Genomic DNA, 15,029 nt, shown 5'->3' with positions numbered 1-15,029 from the left:
TTCAAAACATATGCTCCATCATTGAGTGTGGATCCTTGACCTTTTATCGCGACCCTCACTTAGAGTTACTTCTAATAGAAACACATTCCTCCTGGCTTATTCCCCCTCTACCCAAAAGTCGACTTGTTCACACATCCACAATGTTCGACACCATGTTCAAAACAGGCATAAAAAGTGCCTACAGCATATCGGACTCGGGATCTTTCACGGCCGGTGGTTGGAAGGTCTATCAAGCCAAGCATAGACAGTCGGGCAAGAGGGTCTCTGCATTTATCTTCGACAAGGCCAAGTTCGAGTCGCAGATCCGAGCGTTGTGCTCTCAATCTTCATCTGCTGGTAATTCGAAGCTCATTATTGAAGATACTTATCGTATACTCAAGACAGAAGTCTCACAATTGACTAGACTAAAGCATCCTCAGCTCTTGGCCGTTGTTGAAGCACTAGAAGAATCCAAGCTGAAATTCACTTTTGTAACTGAGCAAGTGAGTTCGACTTTACTCCACTCCGCTGTCTCCCATGAGGAGAAGGCTTATTTCGTAAAAGGGCTCTATGAAATCAGCAAGGGATTGCAATTTCTCCATGTTAACTGTCTGACTGTACACTTGGATTTGCAGCCAGCCTCGGTATTCATTAATGATGAGGGTGATTGGAAATTGGGTGGCTTTAAGTTTTTGCAACAATTAGAAGCTGGTGCTCTGACTGCCAGTTTTTACATAAACGCTAGTTCTATTGTTCACTTCGCTAATTACAATTTCGACTTCGTCGCCCCTGAACTCATTCTTGAAGGATTCAGTCAAAAGCTCTCGTTGGCGAACGATATGTGGTCCTTGGGAATGCTTGTTTTTTGGATCTATAATGGAGGTGAACAACTATTCAATTGTCTCGACAAAGTTAGTATCTCTGATTACAAGGCTGAATACAGAAGTTTCGAGCGGAAATTTCGTGGCGCCCAGATTGACAGCCTACAGTATTTGTTCAAGGAGGTACCAAAGTCAATGTACCACAACCTAGCTTCGCTCCTAGCCCTTGATCCGCGAGAGCGTATGTCAATTGACTCCTTCCTTAACCTGGACATATTCCAAGGGAGCTTTTTGAAAGTCATGGTCTCTTTTGATGAGTTTTCGGCCAAGCTGATACTTGAGAAGAACACATTCATCACAGAACTCCTCAACGACAAAACTCTTATTGAGGTTCTCCCAAGTGCAATAATTAACACAAAATTGATTCCAATCATTGTCAACACCATTATCAGTGAATTGGGCATTTTAAAAGATGGTACTAACGATTCTGAGCGAATTCAATTGATTGCTAGTGCATTGAACCTTGTTCTCACCTTAGGAAAAGTCCTCTCGGCAAAATCATTCCTGGATCGAATTTACACCCCTTTGTTGAAGTCTTCTAAGGATTCGACTAAGGGGGTTTTCGCAAAATTGATCAGTTGTTCAGCATCTGTTCGCTTGTCACTTGTTTCAAACTTTGATACTCTAATCGAGAAATTACCTGAGAAAAATGTGACTGCTATCTTCAAACAAATTGCTGAAAATTGTTTAGATGTGCCTTCAAATCAAAGGGAAATAGATGATGACCAGGTGCTGTTACAGAACGAATTTTTGCTGAAAATTCCTCGTGTTGCGGGCAACTTTGACTACACCTACACCAAAGGCACTTTGATCCCACTCGTGTGTAAGGTGTTCAAGACCACAACAGTCCTCTCGACAAAATTGAGTTCCATTAGTACATTCGAGGCACTTGTCAAGCAGAGTGTATTGGATCGAGAATTATGCATAGAATTGGTTTTGCCTCTCTTCGCAAATCTTAAAAGTCGAAACAAAAGCATTATTGATGCCGTTCTCTCGTTTTTCCAGACTCTTGTATTTCTGTCGAAGGTGAATTTGGATGTTGAGGGAACCATCAATAATATTCTCTGCGAGGTATTGCGATTGGTTTTCAGTTGTAACGATTGTAATCAAGCCGAATTCAAGGCATTTCTCAAAACAATTGATAAAATCCAATCGCATACTGTGGAGCGTAAGTTGAGCAGTTTGAAGGCCGCTGATCACCTGGTTTCAACTTCCACTACCGCTGGCAAATCTCTGGTTTCACCAACTCAGACCTCATACATTACTCCTTCCCAAGGAGGTCAAGCTAATTTATCTGGCAGTTCACTCAAGCCCAGTTCTAGAAATGATCAGATATCAAAACCTGTTCTAACGACTTCAAATACGGCGGTCCAACCACAGCAACAAAACAAATCTGACACAAGTATTGATTGGACACTGGCCCAAAAACCGCGCGTGGCTATGAAACTAGGCACAGAGAAACATGTACTGAGCCCTAGCTTTGTACCTCTCCAACCTCAAACTCAAAAGAAGAATCCTCCAGGATTTTCCACATATCTGGTCTTGACTCCCAAGAGAAACTAAGCTTGTTTTCAGGAAAAAACGAGCACACTTTCATTACATCATAGCATTTGCATACATTCTTTAAATATAATTTATTTACTTACAACTAGTTTAGTAGACACGCTTGGCAGGTGGAACTGGCTTACAGTCGTTCTCGTCCAAAGTAGTCGAAATAACCTTTCTGTAGTCCAAGGTGACTGGAGCACCAAACTCCTTTTGGTATGACAAACTGTGCTTCATCCAGTTGACATCGTCTCTCTCTGGGTAGTCATCTCTAGCATGTGCTCCTCTAGACTCTGTACGGACAGCAGCAGAAGCAGCAGTTTGGGTAGCACAAGTCAACAAGTTCTGCAACTCAAGGGTCTCAACCAAATCAGAGTTCCAAATCATGGATCTGTCGGTGGTCTTAACGTCCTTGAAAGTCTTGTCAATGGCATTGATCTTGTCAACACACTCGTCCAAAGTCTCTTGAGTTCTGAAGACAGCACATCCCTTTTGCATGGTAGTTTGCATCTCCATTCTGATGTCAGCGGTGGTCTTGGAACCATCGGCGTTTCTCAATTTGTCGAGGTTAGCGATGGACTCCAAACCAAGGTCCTTGGAGACAGGCTTGAGTGGAGTACCTGGGGTCAAAGAGTCTCTAATGGTGTGAGAAACAGCTCTTCCGAAGACAACCAAATCCAACAAGGAGTTAGCTCCAAGTCTGTTGGCACCATGGACAGAAGCACATGCTACCTCACCACAAGCCAACAAACCGGGAACAACTTCATCCTCACCCTTCTCGTTCTTCTTGACAACCTCACCGGTCCACTTAGTAGGAACACCACCCATATTGTAATGAACAGTTGGCAAAATTGGAATTGGCTCCTTAGTAACATCAACACCAGCGAAAATGTGAGCGGTCTCGGAAATACCTGGAAGTCTCTCCTTAAGGACAGATGCTGGAATGTGAGACAATTGCAAGTGCATGTGGTCCTTCAAAGGTCCCACACCTCTACCCTCGTTGATCTCCATGGTAATAGCTCTAGAGACAACATCTCTAGAAGCCAAATCCTTGGCAGATGGGGCATATCTTTCCATGAAACGTTCACCCTCAGAGTTAAGCAAGTAACCACCTTCACCTCTGGCACCCTCAGTGATCAAACAACCAGATCCATAGATACCGGATGGGTGGAATTGCACGAACTCCAAGTCTTGCAATGGCAATCCAGCTCTGGAAACCATGGCGTAACCATCACCAGTACAGGTGTGGGCAGAGGTACATGAGAAATAAGCTCTTCCATATCCACCAGTGGCAAGAACAGTCTTGTGAGCGCGGAATCTGTGCAAGGTACCGTCTTCCTGGTTGTAAGCAACAACACCGACACACTCGCCGTCTTCCATCATCAAGTCCATGGCGAAGAACTCGATGAAAAAGTGGGTGTCATGTCTCAAAGATTGACCGTACAAAGAATGCAACAATGCGTGACCGGTTCTGTCGGCAACGGCACAAGTTCTGTATGCTTGGCCACCTTTACCGTATTCCTTAGATTGACCACCGAAAGCTCTTTGGTAGATTCTTCCTTCCTCGTTTCTACTGAAAGGCACACCATAGTTCTCCAACTCGTAAATAGATTGAGGAGCCTCCTTGGTCATGTAGTGAATAGCATCTTGGTCACCCAACCAATCGGAACCCTTCACAGTGTCGTACATGTGCCAGTGCCAGTCATCTTTATGCATGTTTCCCAAAGCAGCATTGATACCACCCTGAGCAGCAACAGTGTGCGATCTGGTAGGAAACAACTTGGAAATACAAGCAGTCTTGAAGCCAGCTTCAGCCAAACCGAAGGCGGCTCTAAGTCCAGCTCCACCAGCACCTACAACCACACAGTCGTACTCATGATCAATGACGTGATATTTTTGCCCTAGGTATTTGGACGAGTTTACGGTCTCACCTTTGGCAGCACCGATAACCTGCCTCGTGACTTGTGAAGTCGAAAACTTTCTTAAGCTTCTCAACATGTCAAAAGTTAATGGAAGTAAAACTTTTCGTGGGGATGAAAAGGATCCTCGCTTATTATGTACGTCTGGGGTACAGGTCAGTAATATGCAATTTCGAGACTTCCTATTTGCTGAGAAGAGCCGGCACACATACAGTAGCCGAATAACGCCGGGTTGCCCAAATCGAAATATAATTCTACTATGGATAAATAGATCAACCATAAGAGAGTTGAAATTTCCTTTAAATGAAACAATACTTATCAATCAATATAAGCATCAGAAATTTTCCCAAAAGATCATTGAAATCGGAACTGAATGATATTTGCTCAACTGGAGAGACAATAATTCACAAATCAATTTATTGAAATTGAAGCAGAGTAGATCAGGACTTCTTCATTTAAAATTGCTTTAGAACATTTTCTAAAATGTCTGGATACCAACGTTTTGCAACATCCTGGTGAGCCTTTATGCGATTAAGAAACACTGCTTGGCCTACAGGCTCCTTGTCAACTTGTGGTGCGAATTGAAAGCCTACATCAGCGCCCCATTCGTTGATTATGTTGTCTCTCTCTTCCTTCATTGCAATGGTCTTATTGGAGAACCCCGTGATAGTAGTCTTGTAGGAGTCCAAGTTGATAGTCAGGAAAAACGGGATTGAAATACGGGTTCCTGATCCAGGCTGGGGTGAATTCACGCGATGAATCGATGCTTTGCATACACCGCTTGATATTGCTTCCAATGTTTGACCAGCGTTGACTACTAAGCTTCCTTTCACATGGCCGACCGATATCCAATCCCCTTTGTAGCTCTGTACCTGTAGAGTGTTTTGGTGTTCAGTTGCCTGATAAATGTAGGTCAAAAAGTCCGAGTCCCTATGTGGTCCAACGCCCTGGCCAGATTCAGCTTCTTCCAGACTTGCTGAGCGCTCAGGGTAGGACACCAATTTCATTTTACATTGCTGATTCTTCTTAAATAAAAACTCAAAAGCATTTTCGTCTAGTCCTAGTGCACAAGCAACAAGCTTCCGAATTGTTTCACTGAGAACTGTCATCTTTCGAATGTAGTCTTCTACAATGTGTCTGAACTGAGGGAGTACCTTTGCATCAGGCCATAAGTTAGGACCTTCGATTTGCCTGTAAGTAGGAAGGTGTTTATCTGGAGCAGGAAGTTCTGTTGCCAAATCGATTTGCTCCCTCCAATCTTTCTGTTTTGCTGTGATTTCGTTACCTAACCGAGTATATCCCAAGAAGTGTGGCGAATTTATCATTTCAATCTCTTCCTTCACATTTTTTGGAGACGAGAAAAACTTTAACGCTTCATTTGTGATGGCATCAAAGTCTGCTTGAGATGGTCCATACTGAGAGAAATTTGTCAAAATAAAGAATCCCAGTTCGATGAGAGCTCCGCGTAAATCATCTAAAAACACTTGTCTATGTTCCAGCTCAAATGCGTCCAGTAAATCTAAGGAGCGAATGAGAGCCATTGCCTATTTTAAAGATTATTCATTGAGCAGGCCACTGATATTACTGATAAGCCACACCTATCAGGTAATGGCACATGACTCAGCTACACTAACTCAGAAATGAGATATTTATTCATCAAATTTCGATATTTAACAGAATTTCATACAGTTAAGCCTCAAGAAATACATTCAATCGTGAATAGAGTGCTTGTTGATGTTAGCCGTCCGAACTTGAGATTCCAATGCTGAAGGGTTGTCATTATCTATGGGCAAACTATGCTGGATTGAAAACAAAAATTAGAACTCAATATGTTTTAGCTTAAGTCTGTTACTTATCTAACATTGTAATAGCAGCCTCATTTTGTATGTTTGCCTGTATTTTTGCAAAAGATTGCAAAATCGGGAACTAAAGTGGGAAATTAACTTAAACGGGATTTCAAACACAAAAATATTTAAAAAATAACATGTCCAGAAAGAATAATGAGTGCCATCTTACTCTCATGAGCATATGTGACTGCTTTTGCTCATACTTTGTCATATGTGCTTCCTGATATTGTGGTACACTACAAACAGAACATACACTGCGCATGGTGTTTTCTCCCTTTGAGGTTTGTCACAGAAATTCTAAAGATTAACAACAAATTCGCTAAACGGAATTAATGAAGTCGACATAGGCCATGTCTGACCTCTGAAAAGGTGCTTGATTCTGAATGTCTAAGTGTTAGGTAACTTATAAATTGCTACGACTAGATTACCAAATTAAGAATATCCAGATGAATTTTGACGCTAAGATAAGAGACATCAAATGAGAAACTTTGGATAACGATGATTTGGCATTACAGAAGCGTCGGGCCGCTAGAGGCCCATCGAAAAGCGTTAGATGAACCAATGATGCCCTGGGATATCCAGACCTGGCGTTCATTGGCTTGGACAAGATATGACTTACTGGCCAGATCTGGATATAAGTATGGCTAGCTATGGTCGATTACATAGAGCAACCAATACAGGTTTTCTAACTAAAGTAATAAATGAGTAAACAAATCATTCGACATGAATGATCGACCTAATGCTAAAAGAAATATACCACTTTCGCACGAAGAGATCATAAGAACATACAACGGGAAATACCAAACTTAAAATGAACAGTTCTTCCCAAAATTCAATTGATTCTCTAGAAAAGCTCTACCCTATCCTTCCGTTCAGGGAAAATTTGTGTTTGTTGAAAATCAAAAAAAAAGGTTCGAATAAATGTAGCTTTAACTTGAACTGAATTCCAGCAAGTCCCTACTTGAAGCGTCACAAGGACTTGAGTCTTCAAAGAGTCTTTCGTAATCAACTTTGGCTGGAGGGCAAGTTGCTAACAACGAGACATACCTATACCGAAAATTGAAGTCACTCAATAAAAAAAAGCTTCTGCTCTTCGAAATATTGTGATGAAAATCCATTACCGACTGTGATTATTCAAACCGCATGATCGACAAGAATTAGACTTTGAGAAAAACAAAAACAAACGCATAATTCATACGACGTGGATAAGAGTACCACTCAAAAAATAAGTTTAAACTCTTTTGTAAGAATGGCTGTATTTTATGTTTGTTTTCCTGAGTTCTCTCTGTATGTAATTAATTATTTTCGAATTCAATTGTATTAACGAGCAAATTACTTCCCTGAATTTAACACGCAATTTGAATTGAAATCTAATTAGGATAAAAGAAAAACGAATCTAGGTGAACATATTTCCTTTTCAACAAAAAGACAAAACAACAACCTTTTTTACGCTACGCTTTACTACAATTCATTGTAATTGCATCTTAATTCTGAGAATTTACATTTTACGCAATAGGGAATATCAGAAGTATGTAATTGCATTCCGCAATTGTTTACATACATACTGAAGAGCCGTTTCCCTGTAATAGAAGAACAAATGCGCGTTTTCTCCAAAACTATTTTAAACATAGGAAATAGATTTGTTTTGCAAAAACGTCTGAAAAAAACTATAGTCACCCAATACACAACACCGTCCAAACCAAAGCAATTTGGTGCTTACTCTCCGCAATTACATTAATTGTAGTATATTTCATTACTTAAAGTGTAAATATCAAATAGGATTGTATTTCTCTCTCCCGGCTGACGTTATCATCAGTCAAATGCAACTAACACTCCTGAGTCCACCATGGGTGAACAGGTTAGGAATTAATGAGCCAACCGAGGACAGCCTAAAACAACTTTGAGAAGAGTAATGGTTAAATCATAACCATACAACTATACCTAAAAGTAAATGGATAAGATCAATTGGCTCGCTCCCAAAAGGGAACTAAAAAGACAAAAACGTTTATAAAATATATAATAAATGCCATACTAACATAATAATTTATGCAAAATTAATTCTCTTTATGAGATTCAAACTCAAGTAATAAAATAAAATAATCATTTGTGAAAACAATGTCTAGATCGTATAAATCATTGTAATCCTTGTATATTTTAGTTCACTATTTCGAATTTATCCATAAAAGAATTATGAAAACTTGTGCAAGTCTTGAAAATATTACTAGAAAAATGCAGACACATCATAAATTCCAAGTCGATGAACAAAAATGATGGAGAAGATTGACGCTATACCATTACAAAGATGATCCAATAACCTACGTTAATTTCAAAACAATTAACCCACGGTCGCAAAAACGAAGAATTGATCAAACATGAATTTTACATCATCTGTCTATCTCTCATGTTTATTTACTCTCCCTAGTTGGACTTTCGAGCAACTCTATCTGTCTGATATAGAGCACAATTGAAATTGACAGAACAACACCATACATAGCATATCAATTATATAACAAAACTGAGACTACAAATCCTTTAAACAAATTGAATTTTATCAGCGTTGTATGTTCCATCAAAAGAAATGCAGAAGGGACAACGATAACAAATTCAAAGCGGGAAAGCATAATTTTGAGTAGAGGATTATAAGAATTTTGAACATTTCGGTGTTAGAGTGTACTTATATTGTTTAATAAACTGCACCATCAAGGTTCCTGAAAGATGAAATATGCAAATTTAAGCAAAGAAGACAGAAAATTCCGGATAAGGATCTTGAAAATAAACAAGTATTTCGGGACCCATTTTATGTTTTGGTATGTTTAAAAATTTGTACCCTGAATATTTAAAGACAATACCGAAGATGAATATTGCAAATATTTATTGTCCTGATAAAGCCTAGAGTATAAATTCCAGTTCATTAAAAGGACTACAGAGTGTGTCTTTGAATTAATTACATATATTTGTAAGAAGCAAAATAAAAATTAATCTCGCCAATACTAACTCGAAGTATTTTTATACTGCGGGTTTGGGGACCCCTGAATAAATTTTAATATTCAATTATTTTGATATAATACTGTTATATTATTGATTATTGGAAGGCAACGTGAGACGTTTTTAATTTTTTGTTTTCTACATGCTGATAGTTTGATGAACTAGATTGAAAAGACTTCCCAGATATTATTAAATATCACCTAGCTCTAGGTTACATATCCTGAGAGAATATCACTTGACACTACTTCGCGGTAGTATTCATTTTGAAATTTTAATACTGAAATTAATTTTATCATTCTCCATCTAACCATCGAAACTGGTCATCATGCCAGCGAAAAATTCACGAATATGTTTTGAAAATTCTTGATTTTGTAATGAAATTGAATTTGGTTGTTGTACTCAATTACTCACGGATGGCCATAAAACCTAGTGCTAAGAATGGAGATTGAATAGTAAATTAACATGTTCAAGCTAAAATGACCTCCTGCAATATTTATATTGTAATTCAACATGTCCCTCATTTAGAACTCAACACTTCAAGAATAAAATACCAAAAGATTGTCGATGTGAGTGAAGATTTGCTGGACTATGTTTTACGAAACAACAATCTATGATATCGAAGTTTTATAACGTATATCTTATTTGAAAGAATTCCTTTTTTATGCGAAATAGACATGCAGTTATCCGGACTAGTTGGTAAAGAATTGTTTTTTGGTTTTGTTTTAGGTATTGAAGAGGTTTTCTGTAGTTTACGGTTTTCCTTTTTTTAATGATTTCATAGGTATTGTGGCTTTGATAGAAAATGCTGTGAGACACTTCAGGCGTTTATGAAAATAGAAGCAGAATATTGAACATAGCTAAAGAACAGCTTTCTTGCAATTTTCTCTGATTTCTGACGAGAATATTTCAGTTTCATTTAAAACATTTATCCCATGAATTCGCAATACAATCTTACCTATTTCCAAGGAGGTTGCCTAGAACACGTATAGCAAGGATTATTAACAGCATTTCAGTGTGATTATTTACATGGTTAAAGAACAAATTTATCTGTGTCATGACTGAATTATTATACCACTTCTCGAAGCACCATCTTATTTGGATTTTATCTATTTAATTTTACATTCTTGATATAAAAGGTGTATCTGGAAAGGTAAAAAATGGGTACAGTTATAGGCCTTATTTTTGCTGTTCCTCTTGCCTGCTTTTGTTTTTATAAATTAATGAAAACAGTCATTTATCAGTTGAGTCATTAAGGTGTTTCGGGAAGCATGCAGAGGATAGGTGTGGGATTCGGAAAGATGTATTAAGTCAAAGTCACAAGACTTATAATGTAGGTGGTAGCTTAAATTCATACCTTGAAAACCATTTGCATCGTCTTTTGTTAAGCTAATGATATTTGGTAATTACTCTCTCTGTTATTCTTCACATCGACTACAGTAAATTAATCAATTTTGATTAATGAATCATGAACGAATTTTGTTCAATTGACATGTACTTGTTTATTGCAAAGTCATGAATATATTTGCTCCAATAACAAATTTCGAATTCATTTGATTAAATTGTTGTTCTTAAAAAATACATGATCTTTGGAAAGTATTTCTAATAATTCGCTTTAATTCCAGGCAATTGATAAATCAAAGTTGTCTTCGATAGTTTAAATGCCAGAGCTGGTTTTGTTTAATTTGGGTTTACTTGAATTAATACTTGGTAATTTTATCGGTTTGAAGTCAATCAATTCAATCTATTGAGCAAACACATTTTCAGTAGCCCAAAATTTGATGATTTATTTCCTGTCCCAGAGTTTTGTGATAGATTTTGAGCTTAGATGGTGATTTACACCACCCAAGCTGTGTAGTTTGCTCGTTTTCTGAGGATCTATTTTGCGAGAGCAAATTGTATAATATTAAATTTACTGATACTTATCAACTATAATTGAAAGATGTATTTGCAGAAGTATAACGCGGCCGAATCTCGTGTTTAGTAGTTGCTAATGGGTGTTTTGTAATACAAATTCTTCACTATCTTGCCAAGAAACCCTTTCTTCACCTTGCATATTAATGGAGCTCAAAATGCAATTCATGACTGTATTCGTTTATTTTAAATGGCGTTGGGAGTGTGTCTGACTGGCGCTAGGTGATGAAGTTGGCCATGATCTATTTCTGTCACTTTTTTAATTGATTCGCACAAGAACTATAGTCATTGGCACACACCTTCATTGATTATTTTTTTTGGCTAGTTTTAACAGATCCGTAATGATCGAGATATTTATTGTTCACTGTTACTCTGTTCATTTAAAACTTTTTCTCTCTTCTAAATTTAAGTCTTAATATCACTATTGAGTTTTGTTCAAATTAAGAACTTCAGTTGCCATTCAAGAGGTGCAATGATGAGACAAAACCTACAGAGGACCCTTTGATTCGAATCCGAGGTGAATATAGCTTCATTTAGTGATATTGTGAATTGACTCCCAAAAATAGAAACTACGCGACCATGTTAGCAGACAGACTCAAAAGGAGGATACTTAATGATTTGCCAATAAGCGGCATGATGAGCCTGGGGATTGAAATTTGAGGAGCGGAGGATTACTTAAGTGCTTGAGTGTCGTGAGGACACTGATGAGTGCTTTCAATACTCATAAAGAATTCAAACCGATATTCGCTGTCGTTCAAGAGTACTGCTACGCGATACACCAGGTTGGACTAATTGTAGATCTTCGGCAACGGGGGCGAATACTGCCTCTTGAATGAGAATATGAGCCTCCTCGTAGTCTCCACTTCAGAAATCACTATGTTATTGATTTTTGAAGTCATCCTTGTATACTTTTCTCCCAGTTTGGGAGACCAAACACTCATTTAACTTGATTTCTCACATTTGGGTTACCAGCGGATGATCGATATTTTCTGCTTTTCGCTACTCGGTTGACAAGGTGGTTTGTCTGAGATACAGTTCGAAATATACTTTAAATTCTTATGTTGTGAGGTCATGTTTCTGAGTTCCTTCCTCTTTGACAGAATGCATCAGAATTTGCGAACACTAACAACAAAAATAAAAGGACTAATTAACGACAAAATTTGTTTAACTATACGACACAACGTGATTGCATCCTTTCTTGATCTATCTTTAGTGTTATAGGGACGACTGAGTTCACACTCCATTGTCGAAGAGTAAAATCAGCCATATGCCTGTGTGATTTCAGATCATGCACAAGAAAAGCCAATCCGAAGCGACATTTTGTCATTGTCGTGAGCTTTTATTGCCTCTTGTCATAAAATCAGTCGCAACATTCCCAGATTGCCAAATGATACTATGATCCAGAAGGCTTAGACATGGTCTGAATCAAGAATTCTAGCTCTGAACAATGAATATCCGCAACGGCTAAGCGTTTGAGTTCTTGTGACTAACAATAAACTATTGAGCATTACCTGGTACAGATAGAAAGTAGACGGTAGCCTCTAGATTCTCAACTTGAGTCGGTATAATGATCAGAACATGGGAAAAGATTTGCAGAGACAATTGCAGTCCCAACAACCTTCCCACAAACTAATTTTGACGAAATTCTTTTCTTGAATAGTGTATATGATGCTATGTAAAACAATTGAATGGAGTGACTAAATGACTAAAAGCACGCAAAGAGGTAAACAGATGATTTCAAACTAAGAAATTTCGATTGTCGCAATCTTGTTTTTCTCATCTCTTACGGGAAAATGACGCAGACTTACCATTCTGAATAGCCTTTCTTCCTTTCGGTTTTGGCCCTGAAGTGGCTGCTTTGCTGAATGTATCGTAAGACTTTTGTTTTTTAGGCATATCATCTGGTTTGAGAATCGAATCTTGATTTTGTTCGTAGTTAAATACCGCTTCATCCTCGGTCGAGGCCTTTTTTTGTCGGTTGGTGTTGACCAAGCGTCGTTTAAGTGGGCGGATTGAATCGTTTGAACCATTTCTTTCGCCGAGATTAGATTCTTCTACCAACTCTCGCTTTCTAGAATTTTCCTCCAATTGCTTGTGTTGTTTAGGAGGATCGACAACCTCAGGCCGAGCTGCGAATTCTTCAAACGCGACAGCTATTGTTTGCTGATGAGAAACGATTGCATCAATATTTAAGTCTGGAACGATTTTTGAGCTTTCTACTAACAAGCTTTTGGATACTTGAACCAACGGAGAAGTACTCTCAATCTTGGAAAACAATTCGGCATAGTGGCGTGCTGTTGAAATCAGTGATCCGAGGGTCAACTTGGGAGAAGTGTCAACATCCTTAAGAGGGGTGTTGAGAATATTGAGAACCAAGTCAATTTTGTCTCCAAAGTTGTCGTATGACTTTCCAAGAACAAGCTTGAGAGATTCGAGAGTGACGGGTTGTTGCAATGAGCACAAGTTGACTAATGACATGTTTGACATGATGAACCTGGTAGACTCATCCTTTTCTCTGGCAAGCGTGTCTCTCAAGTCTAAAAGCTCTTTTGCCATAACCTTTCTATTTTCGGGGATATTATTTTGAGCAATGAGTCTGGAATCTGAATCACGATCCTCGAAGAAAGACAATTCTTCTTTTTGAATCCGATGCAGTTTGTACTCAAATTTTCTACAAGCAACCAACCTTGACAGATGTAAAACGTCCTGTAATTTCTCGGCACCTTTTTCAATAAGTAGATTGATCAACTTATCAAAAATACTCAAAAGAAAGTGAGTATCAGCCCTAGCATAGTCGACAAGGACCTCTGGCAAAGGACGAATTCTCCAGTCTGCCAACTGATATTTCTTCGAAGTCTTGAATTTAGCAAAAGTCTCCAAAAGATATGCCAACGAAAACTTTGGGAATCCAAGAACTTTGGATGCATGGTATGTGTCGAATAAGGAAACGACGTATAGACCCAAATCTCTTTGTAGCCAAATGATATCCATGTTAGCACCATGGAAAACCTTCACGATCTTTGGGTCTGCGAAAATTTCATTCAATGCAACGAGCTCGTCTCTCAAAGCAATTGTGTCGACAAGCCAGTCAGTGGATCGATTAGAGATCTGCATTAAACAAGTGATACCATAGTAGGAATGGAAATCATGGTGCTCCAAATCAACGGCGATTTCAGACAGTCCTTTCAATGCTGAGATCATCGATCGTAGTTGAGGTACCAGGTCAACCCAAACCGCTTTGGCCGAATCCCATTGGACTGGATCAGTGACGTCTCTCGACTTGGAAATTGAGTCAGGATACGGGCTTTCCATGATTTCTTGTTCGTATGGTTGTCTACAATGACCTTTGGGGAGGTTGTCTGATTGGAGTGAAGCATTCAAAGGCAGAATAGCGTGAGGTTTATGGGTCAACTTAGGTTGGAAAGGCCTGCTATCGCTATTGTCCACTTTTTCCTTGAAATACTTTTGCGGCTTTTCTATCTTTCCAAAATTCAAAGTTTCGCTGTGGTTCTGCTCCAAATATGTGAATTGGTTTGATTGACGACCCTTCTTCATCTTGTCAATAATGTACTCCACTTGTTCGAATGATGCATCCAAGGTACTCTCAATCTGTTTCCACGAGGCCAGAGATTCAATGAAGTCTTCATATTTTATTTCTTCAAAATCTCTGTTGCAGTGCCGAAGTAATCTGTTGGCTAGCAGGAGTAAGGAAGCAGAGGATGCTTTAAATCTTCGATTGAGATCCTGATCAACCGAGGAATGAAAAGAAACATCCTGACTAGCAAGGACTGCTGAGGCTTTGACGGTACTGACAGCCTTAGGGATAATTCCTTCTGTCAGACTCATTATTCGTGATTTACTTTTTTTCTGGTTGTGCTTCAGAGTAAACCATGGGGTGCAATATGCAAGATCGGGAGGCATCGCAGAGATGAGCCAAATCGAAGACCTTACAGGAAGTTCAG

The 15,029-nt window shown here is 38.8% G+C and overlaps 4 protein-coding genes across 4 annotated transcripts; 1 reads left to right on the top strand and 3 right to left on the bottom strand.

The window, feature by feature from the left end:
- Positions 1–140: 140 nt before the first annotated feature.
- On the top strand, positions 141–2,423 carry PUMCH_000780 (uncharacterized protein; the record flags this gene model as incomplete). The annotated part of the gene is made up of 1 exon (XM_063019855.1): positions 141–2,423. The coding sequence occupies one exon, from the start codon at positions 141–143 to the stop codon at positions 2,421–2,423; it is 2,283 nt and encodes a 760-aa protein (XP_062875925.1).
- Positions 2,424–2,513: 90 nt separating this feature from the next.
- On the bottom strand, positions 2,514–4,604 carry PUMCH_000779 (uncharacterized protein; the record flags this gene model as incomplete). Its single annotated transcript, XM_063019854.1, has 1 exon — positions 2,514–4,604. One exon carries the CDS (start codon positions 4,602–4,604, stop codon positions 2,514–2,516), a length of 2,091 nt encoding a protein of 696 aa, XP_062875924.1.
- A 175-nt stretch (positions 4,605–4,779) lies between these two features.
- On the bottom strand, positions 4,780–5,865 carry PUMCH_000778 (uncharacterized protein; the record flags this gene model as incomplete). Its single annotated transcript, XM_063019853.1, has 1 exon — positions 4,780–5,865. The coding sequence occupies one exon, from the start codon at positions 5,863–5,865 to the stop codon at positions 4,780–4,782; it is 1,086 nt and encodes a 361-aa protein (XP_062875923.1).
- Positions 5,866–12,843: 6,978 nt separating this feature from the next.
- On the bottom strand, positions 12,844–14,988 carry PUMCH_000777 (uncharacterized protein; the record flags this gene model as incomplete). Its single annotated transcript, XM_063019852.1, has 1 exon — positions 12,844–14,988. The coding sequence occupies one exon, from the start codon at positions 14,986–14,988 to the stop codon at positions 12,844–12,846; it is 2,145 nt and encodes a 714-aa protein (XP_062875922.1).
- Positions 14,989–15,029: the final 41 nt, after the last annotated feature.

The sequence above is a fragment of the Australozyma saopauloensis genome, chromosome 1 (assembly GCF_035610405.1).
Source record: "Australozyma saopauloensis chromosome 1, complete sequence".
In the NCBI taxonomy this organism is placed as follows: domain Eukaryota; kingdom Fungi; phylum Ascomycota; class Pichiomycetes; order Serinales; family Metschnikowiaceae; genus Australozyma; species Australozyma saopauloensis.
This window is presented reverse-complemented; position numbering and strand designations above follow the sequence as displayed.